The sequence below is a fragment of the Glandiceps talaboti genome, chromosome 23, assembly GCF_964340395.1.
Source record: "Glandiceps talaboti chromosome 23, keGlaTala1.1, whole genome shotgun sequence".
Classification (NCBI taxonomy): domain Eukaryota; kingdom Metazoa; phylum Hemichordata; class Enteropneusta; family Spengelidae; genus Glandiceps; species Glandiceps talaboti.
The window spans coordinates 2,678,399-2,705,475 of NC_135571.1; the positions used below are offsets into that span (position 1 = coordinate 2,678,399).

At 35.4% G+C, this 27,077-nt stretch overlaps 2 protein-coding genes across 2 annotated transcripts in view; one reads left to right on the plus strand and one right to left on the minus strand.

Annotated features, from left to right (window-relative positions):
* Positions 1-2,745, plus strand: part of LOC144453144 (neuronal acetylcholine receptor subunit alpha-6-like) — a 30,459-nt gene extending 27,714 nt beyond the window's left edge. Inside the window, exon 6 of the mRNA XM_078144423.1 lies at positions 183-2,745. Within this exon, the coding sequence (XP_078000549.1) occupies positions 183-287 (105 nt within the window). The 3' untranslated portion in view covers positions 288-2,745. The remainder of the gene's footprint in view (positions 1-182) is intronic.
* Positions 2,746-6,760: 4,015 nt separating this feature from the next.
* LOC144453145 (neuronal acetylcholine receptor subunit beta-4-like) lies at positions 6,761-25,833 on the minus strand. The gene is made up of 7 exons (XM_078144424.1): positions 25,764-25,833; positions 19,343-19,482; positions 16,683-16,727; positions 11,568-11,680; positions 8,184-9,001; positions 7,870-8,123; positions 6,761-6,877 (listed from the first exon to the last, which is right to left on the minus strand). Exons 1-7 carry the CDS (start codon positions 25,831-25,833, stop codon positions 6,761-6,763), a joined length of 1,557 nt encoding a protein of 518 aa, XP_078000550.1.
* Positions 25,834-27,077: the final 1,244 nt, after the last annotated feature.

Consider the following 27,077-nt stretch of genomic DNA (forward strand, 5'->3'; position numbering starts at 1 on the left):
CTCCTTTATATTAATTGTTGTCATATTATTCATGCTTTCACTATTTTTAATTGCAAATGTTTTCGATTTTCGAATTACCTAAAACAAATTAGGGTGGCAGTAAAAACATAGGTTGGATTAGGTTACTGGAACCTAACTGTTGTCAACGTTTTTCTAAACTATGTCTCTCTTTGTGTACACAGGGTGAGGAAGATTGGAAATTAGTAGGTGCTGCCATTAACAGGATTCTCTTGATATTCTACTTTCTTCTGTTCATGGCATCGACAATTTGGGTGTTTACTTCGTAGTATTGCGATAACATTCGAAAGTTGGTTCTTAGCCAATTTTACTGTCAAATAATTATTTCGCGAGAGTAATGATTATCTCGCGTGAGTATTATGAAGTCTCGTCATATGATATCAAAATTGCGTGCAGAATTGGCCAGATAAGAGATCCTGACTGGCTGGAAACATAGAATAAAAACCTGTGATTTATACACACGCCATAGATGTCAGAGAGAGGCAGAACTCGACAGAGTTGAATTGTCATCGGAAGTACGCAAAACTTGGTGAAGTCATTAATATTAGATATGACATTACATCATCAACGACCAGAACTGTTGTTTTCCAGGATATTGCTTATAATCTATGAAAGCACCGCTATGTTGGCATGTAGTAGGGGATTACTAAATATACCTCAACAAAATAAACTTTGACAATTTGACAAGCCCATGTTATACATTGACAGCAAGGGCACCGACCACCGTCTGCCCTGCAATGCAATCCACGAATAAATAAAATCAAAATGGCATAAAAATTGGAAATAACCAAGAACCGCGAAATTATAAAATACGTTGATGCTTGGAATTTCGATTTGTCAACAACACCCAATGGAATAAATTTCGGTAGATGTGATCTCGCTTAGAATCAAGTCGTGGGGGGATTTTGACTACCGTCTCCCCTTTCGCCTAGCATTTCCCTAATGGTTTAATACTTTCATGAAGCTTCGGCCAGAAAGCCAACACACATTCTTGTAAGGTTTTTACATGATGATTTGTTTCCTTTGAAATGACATCAGTAGCATCACCGTGTCTGTAGAACTAAGGAGGAGACTGGAGTAGTCAAAGTAAACACGATTACCCTATCATAAATGTCGCCGCGTCTAATTTAAATTTGAAGACACAGGCGAGAGGGGATACGATAGGATAGTCAACATACCCACACTACTTGACTCTAGGCTAGAAGTGATTGTGCACTTATCATAGAATCAACGAAAACCAGAACCCCAAATCGTTAACGATAAAAGTCAAACATGCAAATCAAATGTTTCGAAGAGAAAATATTGTGTATCATATACAGTATTGGTTCAAATATTTACAGTTGTGTTAGTAGTTATTCCTTCAAATTTCTATCATCTCCATGGCAACCAAGATATAAGATGTGTTGTGGAAATACAGGAAATATTTAACTGAAAATATTATGCTCATTTTTTTTTAGTTCTACAGTGATTCAGTGCGAGTCATTGGTAGGCCATCTGGTGCCTTACTGACATTGATATGCATATTTTCTCTGAATAATTACGAGGGCACGCTTTCTCTTCGTATGCATGTGTAGGGGGCTATTTCAAACTAGAAAATTTACAACTCTGCCAAAAATCCCTATTTTACTACCAAAGCACGTCATCAGTGGTATCAAAGTTACAACGAGCCCTTTCTCTGTAGACACGGTGGATCGTGAAAACAAAACTAAAGGGGTAAAGCAGGGAATTGTCGATTTTCTTGTTTGATGCACAATTCTTAATTGCAGAATAAAATAATGGGCCGGGGATAAATGTAGGAGATTTGTCGTGGAAGAACGACAGAGTATTTTTTACATGAACATGTCATACGATTCACCTGCTGACGTAAATAGTACCTGCTTGCGATCAGGGGTTACTTTAGGTGAGTTATTTCAAGATTTACCAGCTAATAAATTTGGTGCGATTGCAACAAAATTGAATATTTTACACCTAAACAGTAGGAGCAGTGGTCCAGTGTTGATAGTAGGCATTCATATTAGATGGACGATAAATAGCCATGCCAATTTACAGCTAAAATAATGTAGGCTTGGTATTTCACTCATGCATGAACAATTACATAGTTAGCGTGCACAGTAGGGATGTAGAAGTAGTCAAGTTGAAATGCTGATTAGCAGTTACAAAATGAACAATTATAGCCATTAAAATCATCAAGTCCATGTGTAATGTTTTCATTAGAAGCCAGAAACTGCACTGTGAGAGAATAGCAATGTTTATCGGTAGTCGATGTGATTGGGTAATTAATTTATCCTGCTGTGTATATTGTGTCTTTGTTATTCATTGTTACTCTAGAGTTGGAATATATCTAACCCTGTGTCAAGAACGTTAATGTCCCATGAGTGAAACAACAAGCCAACATCATATTAGCTATATATGGCGGTAGTAAATACTTTCATCACATACATGTTCTTGTATGTTGACTTCCGTGAGGCAATGCTGGATCACTACTGAGACAGTCACAGAACAATGAACGCGAAGCAACATTCGATTTGGTGTTCCTTGGCAATCGCGCGAAATTCATGTGATGTGAAATCATAAAATATCTTTCCAGCACTCGAAGGTTACGAAGATGCCTTTATTTCTCGGTGTGGTGTTACCACTTATTCCCTTGAAAGAACTGAAATGGTCGTCTGGTGTAAATAAATTTGCAATAATTATGTTTTCAAAAAAATTGCATTGCTGCAATTCTACTTGTCATTTACTTATTCAACGAATAAAACTAATAACGATTTGATTTTCTTGTTTGATTTAACAAAAATATTAATTGTTGTCATATTATTCATGCTTTCTTTTAACAATAATCATCGACTTAAGTTTTTACATAGATCTTTTAACCGGGGGGGGGGGTGTAGATTGAAAGATCAGCTATTGCCGGTGCTCTTCTCACCCCTTGCCAAAACTAGCAGGGGGTGGATGATATTCACTATCCCTTCGGCGTATTTTCCATGTTTGGGGTTTGGGTATGTACAGACTTTATATTGTGATTATAAACACTTCCTTCCATGGTCTTCACTTTGTTGTAACAAGCCATTACATTTGTTTACATACCTGTGCAATCAAAATCGCCATTTATCAAATGGCAAAAATTGACAGTCACGTGAAGAACTGTACACATGAATCGATGACGTAATTATTCTAGTGAAAATATGGCGTCATGAAAATTTAGAGATATTTTGTGGTGTAGACTGTGCATATGATATTATAACTTACTGGAAAAGAAATCAGTAAAGTTCAGGACTATGTCCGCTTAATGAAAGAGCAAAAATTATTGAATTGGAGTAATTTTAATATGCATTCAATGTGAATAACCTGTTTCCAAGGCTTCATATTTACCTTGTATTTTGTTTGTTCTGAAACACTGTTTAAATACCTTTCAGGGAGGATTTCCATTGACGTCATTTTCTTAATATGCGAATATTCAAGTGAAGTGTCTTGTGACAATCTACCAATTCAATTTAATTAGTAGCTATGTACGTCACACAAACCACAGATACAAGCTGGGATCATCTTTAATACTTGAGGCGGTTCCGGGACGGCAATTTGCATTTACAAATACCTCACTTGACAGACAATTGTTAAGCATTGCTACAATGTACCGGTTGATGCGACAAAAACACGTACTAAAACCGCTACATTTTATCATATGGCTCGACGAAAGTCTTACTGACATTGCTAAATTTTATTAGCATGACCTACATTTAGGTGATCCATAGTCTTACTAGTAAAATTAATATGCAATAATTATACTTTTTGTTTGGTCAGACGATAAAATGATAAATGCAGTGATTTTAGCAAGATTTCTGACGTGTCATAATGGCTTGTTTCAGAATAGCAAGCTTCTAATTCTACTGTAAAGGTTACAAAAAGCTACATTGCAAAAATTGGGGTATATGTTCGGATTAGGCGAGTTCGGAACAGTGAGTGACGTATTCTGAACACATGTGCATTTTAGGCGAAGTGAAACCTGCTTTATCATTGTGCCCGCCTGTGTAAATAAACTGGGCAATTGCATATTTACCGTGATTATTCAAACACTGAGGACTTCTGTTTTGTTGTTGTACAACACTGTCCTTTTACGACTACGCCACCCTACATACCCCCTGCATCGTGTCAGAAAATAAGCTCTAGCTAGCGAGAATACTTTTCAGAAGTCATGTTTTAGTTTCATTTGACAATGCTGAAGCATACCCATATGGCTGTTGAGATGTGTCGTTACATATAACCAAAAATATATTGACGTTGCTTTCCCTAATTCGGATTTCTAATAATAATAATTTAATTAATTTACACTGTCTTTTTTGTGAGATTTGTCATGAAAGGAGACTAGAGACAAAGTTAGTTAAAATTGGCATTTATAGATTTTACAAAAGAAATGTCATTTTTGTATTTTTATAACTGAAATTTAATTAATAACTAATTAATGTGTCTTTGGATAGACGGGAACTACAATCAGCATCATGGTTGTATGGAAAGTGTAGTCTACCCAACATCCCATTACAATTGAACCAATGTCATTGTTTCCTTTTGAGTATACCGCTCAGGCGTAAAAGATTGTGTGGTTCCGATTACATTCAATTATAATTTTAGAATACTATTAGATGGGGTAGGTAGATTTTTTATTTTATTTTTAAAAAAAATTCACATGTGCGTGTATAGTTCAGGTAGTTATGTTTTCCGTTGTTTTCCATATGGTCTCTGTGTTATTGGTTTCTTCTCATCAGATGTACAGCCATTACAGATTGAAAGAACTGTTTTACATTGTCTTGTTAAGTTGATGTCAGTTTCCGGATCCACTACTTTTGCGAGACTTCACAATTTTCGCAATTTTATTATTTTTTTTTCTCGAATACTTAAAAAACAAAATTTATGGTCGGCGTGAAAAACTGGATGGAGTAATGTAACCGGAACCTAGCAATTATTTTTTAGGGCTTAGTGGAACCATCATTAAAATAGTTTTCTCATGTATCAATAATTATGAGACAAGTGTGTTACAGTGTATCACTCTCATGCCTTCACTAATAAGCATCTAACCTACCTACCTAAGGTTGTTGTGTTTAGTAAACAGATCATAAGTGGAGATTTTACGTCAACATTTGTTTTGACTAAAGTATAAAATGTTGTCACCTATAGTTATACAATGTTGCATTTTCAGTCTCGACAAAATACTAGACATTCAATAAGTCGGCGCCTTAGCACCAACCATTGAAGTAAACTCTAACTGAGCGGCGTTTTCAAAGGGAAAAACTAAAGGGTGTTTCAAATATAATAATCTTGCGTAGACTACACTTTTCACACAACCCTGGTATTGATTGTAAATAAATAGTTTGCTTCCAATTAGCAATGACCTACAGTGTCTAGAGTAGGTCCATACTTGTGTTTTATAGAATGTATTTTACAATAAATAAATGAGTAACATTCATGAAAAGGGCAATAAATGATTTTATTTATGAAATTACTACACGTTGCTATGTTTTTGTTTTTGTTTTATGGGAAATAGCTGATATCAACAATGTACAAGATTATTTCAATCTACTACCAAACCAGAGAAACTCTAGAGTTTCCACTATATATGCTCTTTACTACCAAACTAGAGTGACTATAGCCTTTCAATTAGGCACCATGAGTTTTCTTACGTTTCACACAATATTTATTTGTTACAACATACAATTTTGTTTTGGCCTTATAGTAATTTGTAACAAAAAACAACATGTGAGATATAAAGAAATCCGTGCCACCTAATTGAAACTATATCGTCTTTCTGTTCTGGTGGTAAATATATGTAATGGTCAAGAGCATATAGCATACTACACGTAATTACATAGAATAGATACACTTGCCATGAATAAAACAGACTGAAGTAAATTCAGACTGTAATAATTGGTCGTTGGTGGCGCTCCTATAATCTACTTAATGTTGAACGAGGTGTTTAACGTAGACTAAACGAGCGCCACCAACGACTGTTTTTCATTCAAATTATATATATATATATATATATATATATATATATATCACTTTCTCTCATATGTAAGGTCGTTCTCCCAGGGAGCTTTTTAAGTAAGCATAAAGCAACGGACATTATCACTGAGTGAAACTTACAGACATTATTGTCTTGGTTACCCAGACTTCAGCCATCTCAGCAGACCATGAAGTGAGCCATCAACGTCAGGTTGAGTGACCGAGACGACAGGTATTATACTATTTGTAGTTTTACAGTCCATTGAACATACATATATGCAGTTTACTATACTTCAGATCTGCAAGTTCGATACACGACTGTGACCCCTAGGGTCAAAGGTTACAGCAGGCATCTCCGATTTCGTCATCATACAGGTTCTAACGAATTAAGGCCCTTTGTATTTGCACATACTATAATATTATTCTTTCGATTCATTTAGTCCAGTTTTGAAAATAAAAAGTCCCTTCGAAAAAGAAACGAAATTGCTCTCAAAAACTTTAATCGAAAAATCAAATCACATCATAAGACAAATATTTGAGAATAATATAATCATACCAGCCGAAGCTACAATACCCTCCAAAGAGCTAAAATAATTGCGAATTTTCGACTAATATCTACAAGACCACAAAAGCAATGACGTAGACGCGTGTTGTCATGACGTAAAAGGACCTGGATATAAGTTCCAATTTTTCAGTTCGAAAGCGTACAACTTGGCTTGGGTGTGGTATAATGAGACACAATTCGTCATAGTCAAAAAACTGTTATGCTTGATAAAATGGCAATGCCCCCAGTTACTGTACACAGCGTAAAGAATACCAGGAGTAAGCGATCGATTATAGTTGCCAGCAATTTCCATTCTGTCTGAATCTGCAGAACAACAAGAAAGGTGGATTTAGTTCCAAAATTAAGTTCTTATAGTGAAACTTGAAACATAAAACGATAAATACACGAAACGATAAAACGACTTGGTCAAAAGTTGTTTAATTGTATAACATTACGACTCCAATGAAAGGATCATCGAAAAAAATATCTTCCTCGCGGTGATTATTAAACAAATTGTGCCGAATCTAACGTAGAATATACTTCAGTGACGAATTTTACTGAACATCGACATTCTTGGAAATTCTATCAGCTTTGCCATATTTGGAAGCTAGCTTCTGGTTCTTTCAAACATCCTACTTTCAAGGAAATTGACGATTTTTAAAAATATTGTCAAACGTGAACACAGTATTCGGCAGCCATATTGGATTCTAAAATTGCTTAACTTCCCCATCTACTCCAAAAAACATTATGGCGACCCATAATTATTTTGCTTAAATTTAATTGAGAAGAGGTTGGAGTTTCCTTGAATACATTAAAAGCAAAATTGTATACAGTTTATTTCCGAAGTACATTTCACGTTCAGGTAAACATTAATAAAGGAAACTATGGTTCGATTTCATGATACGGCCGAATCTTGACAGCTGGTCACGATGGCGAATTGTAGCGGTTGACGCCAGCGCTGCCATGGTAACATCAATGCTTTCAAACGCGAACATGAGCATCTCATGGCAACTATGTTTCAAAAAGATCGCCTGCATTAATAGTGATAATATACTTCATTATATTACGGTGGGATGGGGGTCGGGCTGTATGTATGTATGTATGTATGTATATATGTATGTATGCATGTATGTGTGATGGCATATAAGTTCCGATTTAGCGCATATGATGAACACATTTATCCATCGACTGAATAAAGTGTCCTTTCCTGTTTTTCTGTTACGTTGGTGCATATGTTTGCTATGAAATCATCTAAAAACTGAAATGTTTAGAAATGTTATCATACAACAGAACAAAACAACTACGTGGTTTCTCACCTTGATGTGTTTTTCTTCAGGGATAGTTCTATGAAGTAAAATTTCCATATATTTTACGATTCTAGAAGTGTTGTTCTCGATCTTCCTTTCTTTCGCAGTGCGCATGTGTCGTTGATGTCCTTTGACACCATGTACGTGCATCGAAAATTCTGAGCAATGTCGTTTGGGTTTCCTCGATACACAGTCATGTGGAGTGTGACATCGCCCTCCTGCACTTGCTACATCGAGCAGTTTTGGGGCTGATGATGGGTTACCTACCGAGGAATCATAATCTGTGGAATGACCCTCAAGGTCGAGACATAGAGTGAAGTTACTTTCTTCAAGTTTCAGGTTTTCGAGTCTCGCACCTATTGTATTGCTTTTACTTCTCCTGTTGTACACATCGCTCTCTGGTGGCGAATTAACTGTATTGACAAACGGGACATCGATAAAGAGCAATTTTGCGACATATTTAAAAAAGACGAGCTTCATGACTTTTGGCACTGACGTTCTCCCAAACGATTTTTGGCAAAGTATTGAAACACATGTTGTCATGGCAACTGATATACCAATTAAAACCATATTGAATATTAAGTAGACTGTGATGTATGGTATCATGTTTGACGTTGGGGGAAGTAGTTCGGCCAAAAGAATACTGAAAACGTAAAGTGTTAGAAGTAGCGAAATGCTCAAATTCACTTTGTCAGTCGAATCCGAGGGAAGTGCAAACCCAACAAGAGTTAGAACGGCTACGAGTACACATGGTAAAATTAGATTCACTGTGTAATACAGCGGCTTTCTGCTAATTGTCAAGTCGAATATGATGCTTGTGTACGAATCTGGTGTAGCCGAGAACACTTTTTCAATTGTGCGCCCTCTTACATCTGAAATGTCCCACTCAGAATTAGCGATGAAGTTTGCAAGTCTTATGCCCTCAGTCGGCAGTATGAGTTGAACTTGGTGGTCGGCGTACATCCATAAACCGAACTCTATCTCACAGTGTTGTACGTCTACAGGGAAGTAAGTTATGTCCATGTTACACGGAGTTCGCAGAATGGCGGGAACGACTTGTACTACTTGTCCTCCTGGATGTAAAGTTCCTGTCAAGCCTGGTACCACGATGCGTGGAAATCCTTCAAAGTGATCGTCAGCACTGTTGAGAAAAACAAACAAATAAATATCAATAATTGTGACGTATGGTAGGAACGTAGGTGACATGTCCTATCAACCCGATTCTAGCATACATTTATCGTCCATCTACCCCAATTGTTCCCTCTCGCTTTTTCAAACTACAAGTACATTTGAAATATTGTACTGTAATTCTCTGTAAATGTCTGCATTGACAGACTTCAAATGATTACACTTGAGAAGTACAATTCCATGAATAGTGTGCATACAACTGACTGGAGACATCAGAGCATAGACGAAAGTAACTTGTTACAAATAGAGACAGTATACAACTGAATTCGATTAACAACACTTGACACAGGATTCTGGAAGTACAGACACTTATATTATATTACGTTTCATTGGTTGATAAGAACAGTTGTATGGCCCTTTTACGTAATAGTTCACACGCACAAACAAATTTCCAGTTCCCCTGGCATTTCATGTACAAAGGGGCCATAAATCCGTTATCAAACTATGAAATGTAATACAAATATATAGTTCCAACCTGCAGTGTCAAATGCTATTAATTCAATTCATTTAGGTTACTTTCCCTGTTTGTAGCGGGTTTCGTTCGTCAATGCGTCAATGTCGACAGTTGTGACATAAAGTTGTGTTCACTTCTAGTGCCCACACTACCCCCAAATGACCCGTTATCACACACTGTCTTGAACTCTCCATGGCACTCATATAGAGAGTCATTGGTTGGACTATTTTTGTATTAGTGTCGCGTTGTCTTTAGTAATTACATGCTTTCAACTTGATCGTTATAGTTAACTCAATGTATGGATTTGGACTGTCCTTGTTATCAAACACATCAACTCATCTATATACTAATAACCAAAAGTCACGGTACGAATAACCCGTACTTTCACACACAGCGGGGAAGCACCTCATAGTGTCATAACGAATATTGACGAGGTGTGAACGAATGACAAACGTTCGTCCATTCATTTATTTATTCCGGAAGATAAACACCGACAATGAAAAGCGGTTCAGAATACAGCAAACAATCCTTAGGTGATGTTGCTATAGAAGAGCGAAGTAGTCCTGAGTAAAACCGCCACTGTAACATTTGATAAGCTATGCACCATTAGTGTGGCTGGGTTTTACCTTAAAACTAAATAAATGTACCAATCGATATCAGAATATTTTCTGAGAAATGATTGTATTATATATTACAATATTTACCCTGTGCTAAACACTGATATTTAACATTTTCCCATAAAATGACAATTATTACTCTACGCTTTGTAATTAAGGGTCGATTGATCGATTTTCTAGTCGTACCAGGATTCAAAATTGTATATAAATGTATATTATGATAAAAATACTATGACAGAAACGAATATAGGCAGCTGACAGACAGGCAATCAGACATACATACATACATACATACATACATACATACATACATACGTAGTTGTTTAGCGTCGATTTATAGATTTGGACAGACAGAGACAGACAGACAGACAGACAGACAGACAGACAGACAGACAGACAGACAGACAGACAGACAAACAAACAGACAGACAGCCATTTACGATGTGTATATCAAGGAGTTTTTCCTGTATATGTATATGCAAGAAACAACCTATGGCTGTAGTCCTATCTCATCACGAACCTTCCAGCAAGATAATCATGCAGGTATCTATACGCTACTTCTAAACCCGTAATTACATCTTGTGTCAACGTCATGAGTTGTGCGTCAAAAGCAATATATATATAATACACACACGATGTACACAAATAATAATAGCATCACCAATGTCGCCATTAAATTTAGAAACTTACAACAGTAATATTTCATTCGATAATACAAAATGATATATTTGTCAGAGTAAGACGTGTAAATTATATATATATGTCAGTCGTATGAAATAGACATTGCGCATCTCAATACATACACTACTGTGATATATTTTGCAGTTTGTTCACATATTCTGCAGATATGTTTCCACTGAGCTCATTTCACAAGTAATCTAGAAAACAATGTCTTGTCGGAAACTCTCAGTACGGGAGTCCAAGCGTAAAATTCAAATTTCCCTTTTCACTCGTGGGTGTGCACGTAAAATAGAAAGCGTGTTACCATGAACTCGTTGTAAATAATTCTAAATGCGATGACCTTATATAAATATTCCAACAAGATAATGTTGTTCATCACTCCAGGCTATAGTATCTCAGAGGTCTTCTCACTAACTCTTTTATATTTATTTGACATGTCAGCCACCGTGATGCCTCTAATGTGTAATGTTTTATTTATATCTTCGTCTGTATAAAGGGTGATGATGATGATGATGATGGTGGTGGTGGTGGTGGTGGTTGTGATGTCGATTATGATGGGGGTGGTGGTGTTGATGATGATGATGATGATGATGATGATTGGGGTGGTGGTGGTGTTGATGATGATGATGATGATGATGATGAAGGTGGTGGTGGTGGTGATATTTCAACGAACCATTTTCCCCGTCCCCCAAAATAGCAAAAATTTATCATCCACCTGGTTGTTACACTAAGGAATGAAAATGTAAAAGTTGATTTTTCGTACAAACCTGTTCAACAAGGCCGTGTCCGGGCACCAGAGTGTTTCGATAGGAACCACGATTGAAGTCAAACCATAATACAGTTTGCTTGGGTGCCATGTCAACCTAGTGTCATTCCATTCCTGTAATTTAATAACGCAATTATTAAAAGGGAAACTTTTTAATGATTATTACATTAAATATTCAAAATTAAATATCAGAATTGTTGAAAAGACATCATATCTACATCATACTAGACACGTGAATATGTATTTCCTACTTTGCGAACATCTTAATGAAATTATATATCCTTCTGATAAAGAAGGGTCGAAAATAAACTTCTTTATCAAATATAAGAAGAATTTCAAAAGTTAGACTTTCAAGAAAACAGAGAAAACAGAATCGATGGTGTCATGTAATATTGTGCCCAATGCTGTATTGAAGTCCTTACAAAGTAAATTAATTCAAGTACCTTTTAAAAGGATATTTTTGAATCACATGAAGAAAAAACCAAATCAGTTTAATTTAGTGTATTTCTATGGTACGATGTAGATTATTACGTTGTATCCACACCCCTAGGATATGCTTTTCCTTTGTTATCTATATTTCGTAGTATGGTCGTGACAGAATCAAAGAGGATACTGAGCCCTCACTTTACGACCTCCATCGTGGATTAATATATAATTGACTAAATTTGTGAGATTAGGGCTAAGGATTTTATACGTAGACTAATGAACCGTCACAAGAAAGTCTCTTAAATTATTGTGAACCACATTGTGTCATGCCCCAGACATTTCCAATCGGCTACGAGACTCAAACAGTCGGAATTTATGACCAAATGTCGACCGAAGGTCTTATGTACAAGCAATACATATACTCGATTCATGTATTTCGTACGCGTTAGGAATCTTAAGTTGTAGAGAATGAAGCAAGTAACAATCAGACGTAAATGGATCGATTGGATGGAGCAGCGAATGACGTTTGTTTAATTTAGAAGGGTGCATAATGATCTTTGAATACGTCATTTGAAACTCTCCCTTGTGAAACGTATGCATACATACATACATACATACATACATGCATACATACATACATACATACATACATACATACATACAAATCTCTAAACCCGAAACAAAACTTTATGCTTGGCAAAAATATTACTAACACCGCTACATATTTAAGTCTTCCTCGACAAAATTGTTGTCAAACACTGCTACATTTTACAAAACAAATCTTAACAACAGAGGTATTCATCAAGACGATAACATGAAAAAAGCTCGCAAGATTTGGTTGAGGCAGACGATAAAATGCAGCACTTCTGGTAATATTTTGCCATCCCACACGAGGTTGTATTCTACTCAATATGTAGTCGAACTTTCATCATTACCTGGAGTATTTCATAGCACATTATTCATTTTTATGATCACTGTAACAACATCATAATTCCAAGCGTAATTTTACTTTCAAGAAATAAACAATTTCAGACTTTAAGCCCTCAGTGTCTGTCAGTTATCATTAGTTGTACTGATTCTTTTATCAGTAACATTCAATATTCTACATATACACACCATTAGACTCTGATCAACTGAACAAGCAGCACATACTTGTTGTATTTCTTAAAGAAAACGGAAGAAACTCGTAATGAAAACATGTAAAATTACAATGGAAGCAATATTATTTGGAGAAGCTAAATCCCTCTTCTCAATTTCAAAGATTATAAGATGCTGCGATTCCTTTATGTCTGAATTGTTAGCATTTAAAGCACAGCAATGTAATAACGTTTTTAGTATGGAAACTAATTTAAGTTGCCAGTGTGGTACGCGTTGATGACATTCGATTGGCACATATAACACAATTATACCTCTAAAACTATCAATTGACGACATATAGTGGGAATCCAATTCAGACTTGCCACTTCTATATTGGATTCATGAATGGTATATATTGATGTTCTAGATACGTATATGGTTAACATTCCTGTCATACCAGAATTTCATTCATGTCAAACCCCATTACTTTGATACGATAATCTTACATCAAACAGCTGCATTAAAACATACATTGCAGATGGTTTAGATGAAATTGCACTCACGACGTGACAAGTGACACACACCCTCTTGCATCCATCAATTGCAATTACATTCATTCTGAACATATAGGGAAACCGTACGAGAGACATATTTTAGTTTGTTTGGTGTAGTCTAAAATTATAACCGTCCAATCTACGGTCAGTTAAATCTTAGAATAGCAAACAGCATAAATCGGAGGCTAAACTGTGCACACTAATTAGTACTGTTCACCCCTTGTGTGCGAAGACTCTTATTTAAACCCAAGTATCTACACCACATTTCTATGCTTTATCGGTATGGTGATCACAATCATCCTGTAGATATACCATTTGTTGTAACTTTCACAAAAAGTATTGATATACATTTCTCGATACCCGCAATAGCTTTATTCCTGTATCTAGAGGGTCAAAATAGAATAAGAAGGTCGACTTATTCTCATGCGCGCCTATATAATAATGCATAAACATCTGGACCACAGGGAGCGGAAGTTATGGCGTCAACCAAGAAATCGAATGTTCGTTATTTTAATGAAGCACCTAAGCAGTAATAACCTTTTCCAGGTACCCACAATTAAAAACATGAATTCGAAACCTGAAACAAATCAAAATGTCGTCTGGATCAATAATTTAAACACATTTTTTTAACACAACTGCACATTACTGTCTGTCTCAAACAAAATCTCAACAGAGACATTAGTCGATCGAGGAGATACTATGTAGCAATGTTAGTAAAATTTTTGTGAGGCCAGACGATAAAATGTAAGTGTTAGAAAAAATGTTGTCATGGCAGACGAAGTTTTGTTATAGAATATAATTGTAGATATTCATGACATATAGAGAGTATATATTTAATTAGGTGTTATGGCGTTTTGCTGTTATGTGGGGTAATTAGTGTTCTAAAGATGTTGATGAGATGAGCTGGATGAAAGAGATGAACTTTTGAAACGTTTATGAAATCTTGCCAGGTCTCTTTACCAATTACAAATGTTGGTAAGGCGTGAGTGTCTAGTTCAGGTAGTTATGTTTTCCGATTTTTTCCATATAGTCCATGTGTTATTGATTACTTCTCATCAGATGTACAGCCATTGTAGATTGAAAGAACAGGTTAATATATAAAAAATTGTCTTTTTTAAGTTGATGCCAGTTTCCGCATCAACTATTTCTTGTGAGACTTCACAATGTTCGCGATTTGATTTTTTTTCTCGAATACGTAAAAAGAAATTTAGGGTAGGATTGAATAACTACGTGAGGTCGGGTAACTGGAACCAAACAACTTTTTGTATTAGGCTCAATGCGAAACTATACGTTGAATATATGGAGATTCACCATTATCTCTATTCCACAGAGTATCAGTATTGATGCGGATATTGCAACACACCAAAAGGGAATTTAAAATAGCACATACTATTGATCAGATTCCGGTGCCGTGATATCCTGTGTCTATGCCCGAGGCTATCCAATTTATATTATTCCGGCAACTCGTTTCCAAACGTGTTACCAAACAGCTAAAATAGCTCGGTCAAATTACAATAAAACGAACGAGTATGTCTAGCATTGACACATGATGTACACATCGATGTGTTAAAGAAAACACGACACAACTGAATAGAACAACTTGTTTACATAAAACTACCATTGTGCTTTTGTAAACTCTACAACTGGGATGTGTTTTAGTGAGATTGAAGTCTGGAATTGTATTATCCACGAAGTTCAATATTTGTATGACCTTGCAGAGCTGACACGTAAAAGAAACACGTTTGAGTAAAAGACTCATCAGACACGTGACAATAGCGATACCCGATCAATAGGGAATATCATTCAACGAATTCGAGAAAGCGCTTCTCATATGAATGGTAACAAGCTAGACTAAGATATCAACTATCGTATAGCGTGATTGTACGGCAGGCAGTTTAATAACTGGAAGGAGATATATTATGTCGGAGTAAAAGTCGATAAGCCATTTTACAATGGAATCCAGCTGACTTGAAATATAAAAAAAAAATCTGGATAAACAAAATGTTACTGTCGTCGTTCAATTCATGAATGCTTGCTTTCGCTGCATACGACGTGGCATCATGTAATTCTGAACAGCAGGTCACACACGGCAATGGTGAACTGCGGTGCACTACATATTGTCTGGAAATGATTCATTGCTACATTTTATCAACTGGCTCGGCAGAAATCTTATTAAAACTTATTTCTAAAAAAGCGATTGCTGCTTTTTGTCATCTGACATGACATTTACTTACAAACATTTATCACAAAGTCATCGTCTTTCTGAATTACCATTAATAGCAGATTGTTATCACATATAGAGGCCCAGGGTTTAATGTTTATATAGGCCATATTGGTTACCTCATTTCATTGCAATTAACAACGTACATATGTTGAACCAGTCCACGTCTAAGGACTTGTACAGTTTTTACGTGCAATTCACATACATACAACTATTTTGGTAACAATTAATAAAATCGAAATACATCTCTACATCTGGATACATTGCCAATTGAGCCTCTCTCTTAAAAACACTCTCAGTGCGTATTGCCAATTTTATTTGTGTAGATTGATGTTAATAGAAAATGTAGCCGACGTTGCAAGCAGTGCAACTACTGCCTTTTTCAATTTAGTGTTCACTTAATCGGTTTGGTAGAAGCACACAGAAACCAACCAACCTGCAGGTTCTTAAGTTTAACGCAGCAAGAGAGCAATTTCTTACTACATTTTGTCTAAATGAAAGAGCACTTCTGAATGTACTGCAAACAGACGCAGACACGGTGGTGCCAATGTTTGGATGTCTGCATTTGATGTCTGCGCGGTGGCACGTTAGACAACTGCATTCATCCAACCATGCTATCTTAAATTGTAGAATGTGCAGTTGCTTATTAGTTTCTGTGTGATTGTATCAAGTCGAACCAGTAAACAATGACATGGAAGGTGCGGTATATTATCACAGACTGCTTGTGACAATATAGAGTAATGAGATCAATAATATTTAGTTCTTCACGCGCATGCGTATTGGACGAAAATATTAAAAATTGATGCAATGCCAATACTATAGTGTCACAATTTCTTACCTGGTATAACCACACCCTTGTCGTAATTATTTGATTCTTCTCATCCTGCATTTAATCAAAACAATACATTTATGAATGTTAATAGATATTTACTCAATGTATTATTGAAGGTTGTTAAAATTCAGTTGGCATGTGCTGTTCATGTCGTATAAAAACATACATGTTAGAGAGAGAGAGAGAGAGAGAGAGAGAGAGAGAGAGAGAGAGAGAGAGGGGGGGGGGGTGGCCAGGGATCAGAGAGAGAAGGAGGGAGGGAGGGAGGGAGAGAGAAAGAATAGAATAATTGCTCCTACTATAAGTTCAATTGGAATGTTGACTAAATACTTTCCCGGTGGCCATAAGGGATCATTTTAATCCCAATAACATAATTTGGTTTTATTTTTTGTGTACCGAGTATCATCAGGTCCAGAGTATTCTGAATGAATAGTCCCAGATATTGACATATAAGCAGTGAATATATAATGTGGAACTATTTGAAGCTGCTGTATTTATTCTCTGTATTTAATGTCAGATGTTTTTTTTTCTCCATTCAATCGTATACCTTATTTACTAGTTGTTTTCCCTGGGAGGGATCAATATAATATACTATTTAGTTTAAAGCACTCGCATGTATATACTCTACGTCAACATACATTTAGAATGGGGTTGACCGACTCTCACATGCTCGTAGGCCTAGAATAATCAGCGAAGCAATGTTACGCTAAATACATGCTTATCCTTGGGCGAAACAGAATTTTATATTGAGAAGAATTACTATTATCAGCCACTAATGTGCTCAATGGTTCACGTAGTATTTTCCCGATACTGGAAGGATAACTTTATAGGAAGTGATAACGCATCGATCAACTGCTGAGGCATGCAATGAAGGAGTTAACAAAAATGGAGGGGAGGGGTGTGAAAATAGGGACCCTACAGTTCGGCACGACTGACGAAATAAGCTTATGTGCTGTGTAATGACCAATATTTGATGAAATGGAATTCCTTATCATACATGATAACAAGCTATGAAAATATAACATATATAGATCTACTAACATTCTTCTTGTCAAAGGAATGCTGACTAGAGATGATGGCTTTGTGACGTCCTAATTATAATAGTACATGTACTGTACGTTTAGTGTTAGATTTCACTGGCTCTGTTTGATACATCACCACACAAACCAATACGAATCTGCACATGTACACTTTGAAATAGCAAGATTGCAACTTCTTGCTACATTTTATCTAAGTGAAATAAATCATTTAAACGTATATTGCAACTAGATGCAGACACACGGGCACCAATGTTTTTATGTCTGTATTTGATGTCGGTATGATAGCACGTTAGTTGATTCCATTTAGACTAAATTTGCGAAAAAATATAGCAATTTCATGCCATATTTAGTTTAAACGAAAAACAACAACATTTTAACATACTGCAATTAGCTACATACACGCGTTATTCAATGTTTTGATGTCTATATTTGATGTTTAGGTCGATTGTTGCACGTTAGTTCATGCCATTTAAACAAAATATTGCAAAAATTTGTATTCATTAAAATATGTTATCTTAAAGTGTAGCATGTACGGTTAGTTTGTTATTGGTTTATGTATGGTTGTATCAAAAAGAGACAGTGAATCGAACACTAACATGAAACAAGCAGTACATCTCATACTGCTGTGTGCCACATGTGAGGCCACAAATAACATGTCCAGGATTAATATAGGTAGTGAACGAGGCTATAGGTCTAAGGTTGAAACACTCTGTTACCTCGTTCGCTAACTCGCTCTTCATTTATTATTCTGTGAGAAGAGAAGAAAACAAAAATTCTCCCAGCAACATGATTTTTACATCGGGGGAATAATGCCTTACAACATTTATGGAGTTCATAACTATATAAACAAGTGCGTGGGTCATGTAAATGTATTGACACATGATGATGTGAACTAGCCTGTCCTAAGTTGCATGTTTACGGCCTAGAAGCATTCACTGTCGGCATGTACCAGATGTGTTAAAAACGGCATTACGAGGGATAAAAATAAAATATTGTATAGGCAGTTAGAAAAGAAAAAAATATACAGAGGTTATGGCTTCACAACTCCCATAACTATATTTACTACAAAATGTTAACGTGCGATAGAATTATATGATGTTTTATTTGATGAAATTATCATGGTATTTAAAAGGATACTCTTGTATTAACTATCTAAACATTCTAGGTTATTCTTCATGTAAAAACGGAGTGTGATACATGGTGCACGTTAAATTAATTAAAAGCGCTAAGCGACCTATGTCGTCTGCCACTATATTATGTTGCTGCATTTTGCAAATCTTAGAGGTCAGAGTCATATAGAGCACTGAACAAAAAACGTTTTTGACTGTGTGGGTTGTCCTAATTCAACAATTTGTACCAATTTTCATTTGTATATCAGTTCTACCGATTTTGTTGTTTTACTGAAATAAACTAAACTATATAACCAATTTCAACATTTCAAAGCAGAATATATGACACCGTATGTATGTATATAGTATGAGAGAGAGAGAGAGAGAGAGAGAGAGAGAGAGAGAGAGAGAGAGAGAGAGAGAGAGAGAGAGATAGAGAGAGAGGGGGGGGGGCTTCGTAACTTTTGGTGTTATATTGCATATTTTATTTAATAAAACGAAATATTTGCCTTCTTACCACATCAATCAACTGGTTTAACGTCATGTATAAAGTAACTGGTACAGACTCATTAGTATTCATCACAGGTCGTATTGACTTGGAGTACCTGGAGAATAGTTTTAACAACAAGGCGTCCTCCGCTGCCATGTTGACTTCACCTGGGATTGGGAAAAAAGTAGATTAGTGACAAGAGATCCACTTTAGATAGTTATCACATCTATTACAAAATTAAACCTCATCTACGGGATGTGACATCTTGGCTACTAATATCCCAAACTGTTTATCTTAAGTTTGACATTTAAGGATTTCATATTAAGTGTTTCATGTAACGTTCTGTCATACTTTAATATTGACGATGAATAATGATGCATATCGATGGTATCTAAATATGTCAAATTGTCTAATATTATGTCCTTCCAGTAAATAGCATGTCTATTTTTGTAATCAGTCATTTTATCAGAGTTCAAACAGAGTTGTATATAATATCACCAGTAATGAATTATTTTGCGATTTTTTTTGCGTCTAATATATTATAATATAACACACATTCTAAAATATTGTGTCTAGGCATGTAAACACATATCTTGTAATAAGGATCGTATATCTACATCAAACTGTGATGCAATATTCTGTTATCATCTTTTGATATGTCGTCAAAGCAACAGTGATGTTTATTTAAATATAAATTCCATTCATATGTGTGTCACATGATGTACATGCGTTGATTTGATGAGAGAAATGTGTTAAGTGGACAAAAATATCAATTTAAGTATGGCACGATTTCTTTCGCAAGAACAAATTACTTGGAATATCTAGTTGTAAATTCGCCTTACTATACTATCTTTTCTGTATAGTATTTGTAATAACAGTTTGTAAGTGCATCATTATGGGTTCACTATGATTTGTTCTGTTACTTTAAGTTACTAAATGACAATGTAATACATATGATTGGCCTATATTTTATCATGATAGTATCAATAATGTTCTTTCTTTTGTATATACTATCTGCCAAATACCATTTATGAGTTTTGTTCAGAGAGGTCAATAGCCAGCAATACCGGCAAAACGAGGTAAAAAAAATCAGGTCAAGCCTAACAAAAAACTCTTTGATGTTCCAATTAAGCTCAATTGTAGAATAGATGGGGTAGGTAGGTTTGTTATTTTATCAAAACGATGTCTTTCAATTGTGTATAATGTACGTTCATCATGCAAGCATCATGATTCATACGCATAATATACATATATTAATACAGTATCAAGTAAGATACACAGGCTCCTGTGTATCTTACTTGATACAGTGTTACTTATACCACGCTACATACATATGTATTAAGCACTGTTTACTCCAGAATAGACATAATACATATACATATACTGAGTATATATATATATGAGTGTGTGTGTGTGTGTGTCATTAATAAGTCTGTAAGGCATAACGTAATCGTAGTATGCCTCTCTAATAACCTGATTTTAATGAACCAACCAACGAACCAAATAATTCCATTCAACCAGATACAATCAAGGACAAACATGCCTTACGGTTAATTACAGAACACAAAGTTGACCTGTGAAATTATCCAATAAAGGTTTCCATCTTTAATTTGTCTGACAATAATTGGTACAGCTTTAAGCATAGCAAGTTGTTTAAACATAGCCAGTATGGAGACTTTGTTGTGTATTGTTACATTGCAATTAGATTTCTTTGCAGGGACAGATTCGTTAAACATTTAAAAATTATGAATACTTTGAATTATTTGAACAATTTGTAGTATTTTAGCAGCTGTATGCGCATGTCAAACATTCAGTCACCGATTAATCATTGCCATATTTCCTATTGACAAGAAAAGAATATAATGAAACGCTATTTTTCGTCCTGGAGGAAAATGAATGACTTATTGTTAATGTCTTCAGGAAACGCGTCAGAAAATGCTATATTAATCTATGATTTATTAAAAATATGTGGGTGTATAAAAGTAACTTTATGGTCACATTAGTTGCAACTTTTCACTTTTTTGTTCTGTTTTTATTTGCTGAAAGTTGAACCCCCCCCCCCCCCCCCCGGTAGAAACAATTTAATCTTTATGGTTAGTCATGTTACCTCTTTCCTATACTCATTGCACCGTGTTGTGCTGTGCTGTGCTGTGCTGTGCTGTGCTGCACTGTACTGTACTACACTGCACTGTGATTTGTTGTACTGTGTTGTGCTGTACTTTACTGTGCCGTGTTGTGTTATGGTGCACTGTGCTGTGCTATGGTGTGTGTGTGTTTATGTTGTGTTGTGTTGTGTTGTGTTGTGTTGTGTTGTGTTGTGAAATAATGTACATTGCACTGCTGTCCTGTACTGTAATGTATGTGCAATGCTGTATTGTCTAGTGTACGGGACAGTACTGTACTGCACTGTACTGTACTGTACTGTACTGTCCTATGTTGTGTTGTGTTGTGAAATAATGTACATTGCACTTGTCTAGTGTACGGGACTGTACTTTACTGTAATGTACTACACTGTACAGACGACTTGTTCGTCTGTAAATAGTCCTTTTGTTCAATACATTTTAAATATTTAAGATGTAGAAAGAATTTCATCACTCACCTTACATATATGTTTCAGTGAAATAGATAACAAGGTGAAAAATGCTATTGGACTAAATATGTAAATAATCACTTCAAAGACCCATAAAACTAATTAAATCCCTAAAAATCTAAGTACCACATGATACATATATATAGAACGTGCTTTTTTTAAAGAAATGTCCCTGAGTTTATACACAAACAAACAAAAACAGTTGGAAATGCCCTGGTACCTTTAAGGTACATATTAATTACTTTAATGTAGGGACTTGTACGTGCAAGATAGCTTTGACCATGACATAATTGGGTGTAAGGAATCTTTACAATGTCCCCTTGAAGATATTACAATTTCAAACACTGTACTTGTACAAACCTCAGGTTCATTGACAATCTACATAATGGAAAAGGAGAGGATGGCAGTCTAGCAATTACTGTAATGTGTTTCCTGCTTTTAATAATTATAGCCATCAGATTTACACCTCAAACTTGTATGTTACGTTGTTTTCACACGATAAATATCAATGCAATTATAATGACCCCATAGCGGACACTGATCACCCCCTGAAGGACATATTCTCACGACTTGTTACTGATAATGAGAACATTACAATGTGGCAGTGTCTGTATTTTTAGCTGGATTTGGAATCGTGCAACTAAAGTTCACCGAGAAGCCCAGGGCTATGTTTCTCATGGGAACTTATTAGCGAGTCGTCTTAATCGTTGAGCCATCTCGAATTATTCATATCATGTCAATGTCATGTAAAAGCGAATATTAATAAATGTAGACATGTAGAAAGTCGTTGTTATGCTCTAATTCAACAGAACATGAATAATCTAATAAACTATATGATAATTAAGACTTGCCCTATGACATATTATCACTAATGCGTGTCATGTTTCAGATTAGTTAAGATATTACGACCTTTCTTTGACACTTCTGTCTCTCTATGTCTTTGTCTCGTCTCTCAATCTCGATCTATCTCTGTCTCTTTCTCAGTCAATGTATGTGTCTGTGTGTCTGTCTCTCTCCCTCTGCGTTTTGAACTCTACACTTAAGGCAAATGTTGAACATTAGGGGAAAATAAAATGGATTGTTTCATAAATTTTAAGCTTGCTCACATCCCGGAAGACTAATTTCTTGTTAGCAAGAAGCCTTATTCATCCTCCGATATACGTCTCTATATCTCTCAGGGCAATATTTTATCGACAACATTGAAATGCACATTAGGTACTTCAAACTGTGCAAATCGGGTAATATACTATAAATAGAACAATTCCCTTAAATGTATAAAACGTGCTGTAATTTTACCAAAGTATTGATAAAAATATTGCTTTAATTTTCTATTTCTTTTGACATGATGTCCAGAAGTAATTTGCTCATATCATATTGGTTTGATTTTAAACTGTAACATAAATATGTAAGGATAGCCTAGTAAAGAATACATGGGAAATTTAGAGATAAGAAGCTTGCTAAAATTCACAATGTCTTTCATTACCGAATACCGCGTTTGATATTCTGAGAGTACACGTCAATTAACACTTAATGTGGCATTGATACTGTGTTTATCATGCCCTAGCTATCGAATTGCCTCGTGCCTATCAGATAACGCTATTACTATATGTACATCTACGTGCATAGAGGATAAGTTGAACATCCTTGTATAAACTGTCTTGAGTTTTAAACATCTCAAAAAGGAAAATTGTTCATCAGGCGAATTGCATGGAATAATATGTCCTCTAATCATATGCAGATTTGGAAATGTGTACACATGACATAATATTTCACTAATCTTCAGAGTTTCAGATAATTGTAAAAGATATCATTCGAAACTAATGGGGACTTACTTTACTAGAATTACTGGAACAATTAACTGTAATTGTAAACACCAATGTAATCAGCTTAATGACTAGAATTACTGGAACAATTAACTGTAATTGTAAACACCAATGTAATCAGCTTAATGACTAGAATTACTGGAACAATTAACTGTAATTGTAAACACCAATGTAATCAGCTTAATGACTAGAATTACTGGAACAATTAACTGTAATTGTAAACACCAATGTAATCAGCTTAATGACTAGAATTACTGGAACAATTAACTGTCATTGTAAACACCAATGTAATCAGCTTAATGACTAGAATTACTGGAACAATTAACTGTAATTGTAAACACCAATGTAATCAGCTTAATGACTAGAATTACTGGAACAATTAACTGTCATTGTAAACACCAATGTAATCAGCTTAATGACTAGAATTACTGGAACAATTAACTGTCATTGTAAACACCAATGTAATCAGCTTAATGACTAGAATTACTGGAACAATTAACTGTCATTGTAAACACCAATGTAATCAGCTTAATGACTAGAATTACTGGAACAATTAACTGTAATTGTAAACACCAATGTAATCAGCTTAATGACTAGAATTACTGGAACAATTAACTGTCATTGTAAACACCAATGTAATCAGCTTAATGACTAGAATTACTGGAACAATTAACTGTCATTGTAAACACCAATGTAATCAGCTTAATGACTAGAATTACTGGAACAATTAACTGTCATTGTAAACACCAATGTAATCAGCTTAATGACTAGAATTACTGGAACAATTAACTGTCATTGTAAACACCAATGTAATCAGCTTAATGACTAGAATTACTGGAACAATTAACTGTAATTGTAAACACCAATGTAATCAGCTTAATGACTAGAATTACTGGAACAATTAACTGTAATTGTAAACACCAATGTAATCAGCTTAATGACTAGAATTACTGGAACAATTAACTGTAATTGTAAACACCAATGTAATCAGCTTAATGACTAGAATTACTGGAACAATTAACTGTAATTGTAAACACCAATGTAATCAGCTTAATGACATAGACTTTGATACAGTGAACCCATCTATCTGCAACTTTATTGGTTATAAAACTACATGTGTGGTATAATTACCTTTGTGTCATGAAATTTTAAAGCTACAGCAAGCAATTGTATCTAATTGAAGCTTAATTTGTACTGATTTACGTCACATGTGGCTACACAAATGCCAATTTAATCAGGCAATTTACATGGAGTATGATGCATTCCAAACACTATTATGCAAATTTGTTGGTGTCAAAGATCCGTATTCATGGTATGAATATTTCACATTTTTAGAAAACAATTCCAGTAATTAATTGTTCAATAGAGGGCCACAAACGTTTAATTTTAACAATATTACCTTATTAGTCTGACTTAATTAACCCAATTTCACGGATCATTGGTCAGCTCAATTATATAGATTACGGTGCAATGCAACTGTCAGTATGCGAATTGTTGGTTTGGATCATATATTTGTATAACATTGTTTTTTCAACATCAAACAAATAATTATAGACATAGTAATAAAAATATTGATTTGAGATGTCTTTTCATTAGAAATAACGTAAGGCTGCTCATAATACCAGCATAAAGTTTTCCAGGTCAGTTAACCAGATTGATTTGGTACACTGCAAATCCAACATTTGTCATTTATGTAAACACCTTCAAATTACAGGTCAGGGTTCACAATCTGATATGTCAATAAATTTGGATGTCACAGGTCAAGATACAGAAATGGAACTAATAAAATGACCACTGATGGTATTATTTAGCACTGTCCCGTGTGTCGTACAGCCTCTGCAGCAATTTATGGCTGTCGACGTTCAAGTGAGACGGTACTATATACTTAGAAACCGAGCTTGACTACTCAGCCGTGTGGAGGTCGCTTTTTACACATGACAGGAACGTTCTTATTTGCGTCACACACCGTTTAATCCACATACGCAAACATGCTCATCCCAAATGACAGAGAAATTGAGATATGTAGTATACTCACCTGCAACAGGCCAAACATAGAGAGTAGCTGAGAAGAACAGTATAAAACCTCCTGTCCAGATGGGCGCCATTTACCCAGCGCTGTAAGTGTTACAGTAGCAGAGGATACAACGTCAGCGCATGTAATGTTTCTTTTACTGTTAGGCAAATTTTCAATAGCGTGATTCACGCTGAGTAAGGTCTGTGACCCTAATGAGATTGTTTTTCTTTTTGGACAGAATACTTGGTTTTCATACAATCACTCGATCATATACATCCTTTGATATCTGTGTAACTGAGAGATACGTACGTTATTATTTGCCTGTTACCATGTCAACCACATGGACTGGATGATGTAAATGATACCATAGAAAAGCCTGAATTCTATCTCAAAGCCAGAGTCTAAAGATTTCGAAAAAAAAACAGCTGCTATTGTGTAAACAATGCATGGCAGTCAAACAAGAGCTTGGTGCAGATTGGGTAACATATGTGCTGTTTGTTATCCATCGCAATTGACCAGCAAATGTTGAGATAAGATAATTCCAAAAGCAATATTTGTACAGGTGAGAGAAGGTAATACCATCAATACTCAAAGGGTGGAATTGTACAATGAATGATTGACAATATTTGCATGTCTGACATGAAAAAAAAACGCGATTACAGTGATTTTGAGGTAATTACATTTAGAAGCATACAGAATGAAAATCACACGATTTACGATATGTCCGTTAGAATGCATCAACTTTTCATCTCACCAGTGGCGTATAATTGCCAACCCTAATTTTCGGATTGCTTTTCTACAAATTGCTATGAATATCTCATCAAATTGCGTAGTGTGTAGTACGTACGGCCTTCTAACTTATTGACGTAACTGGAACGGGGGCGTATATCATTATTATTAAAAGGATCGTTATGCCTACCTTTGCTAGCAGATGTTACGACCAAATGTTCTATGTATCAATGACTTAACAAATTTGCAACAATAGCCTATTGAACTCCTTCCAATCGAATCAATTTACAGAGGCTAAACAAGCGTCATTCGATCGGAAGCGTTGTACCTGTCAGGTAATGTTGCGCGAGTTCACATAATAATACCAGACGTATAAAATGTGTTTTTGCCTTTATTAAATAAGGTGAGGAATTGAATAAACTGCTGACGGTGTAATTTTAGATTTCTTCATATCAATTTAGCTGTGCTAGTAATCAAACGTATTACATTAAGTTCTTGTTCCAAACACTGACTTCAAAATTATCACCTTAAAGTTCATGATCACGTGTTCGTACATGTTCTGAATAATATGTCAATCTATTCACAAAGACTGAAGTATGTAGTCGA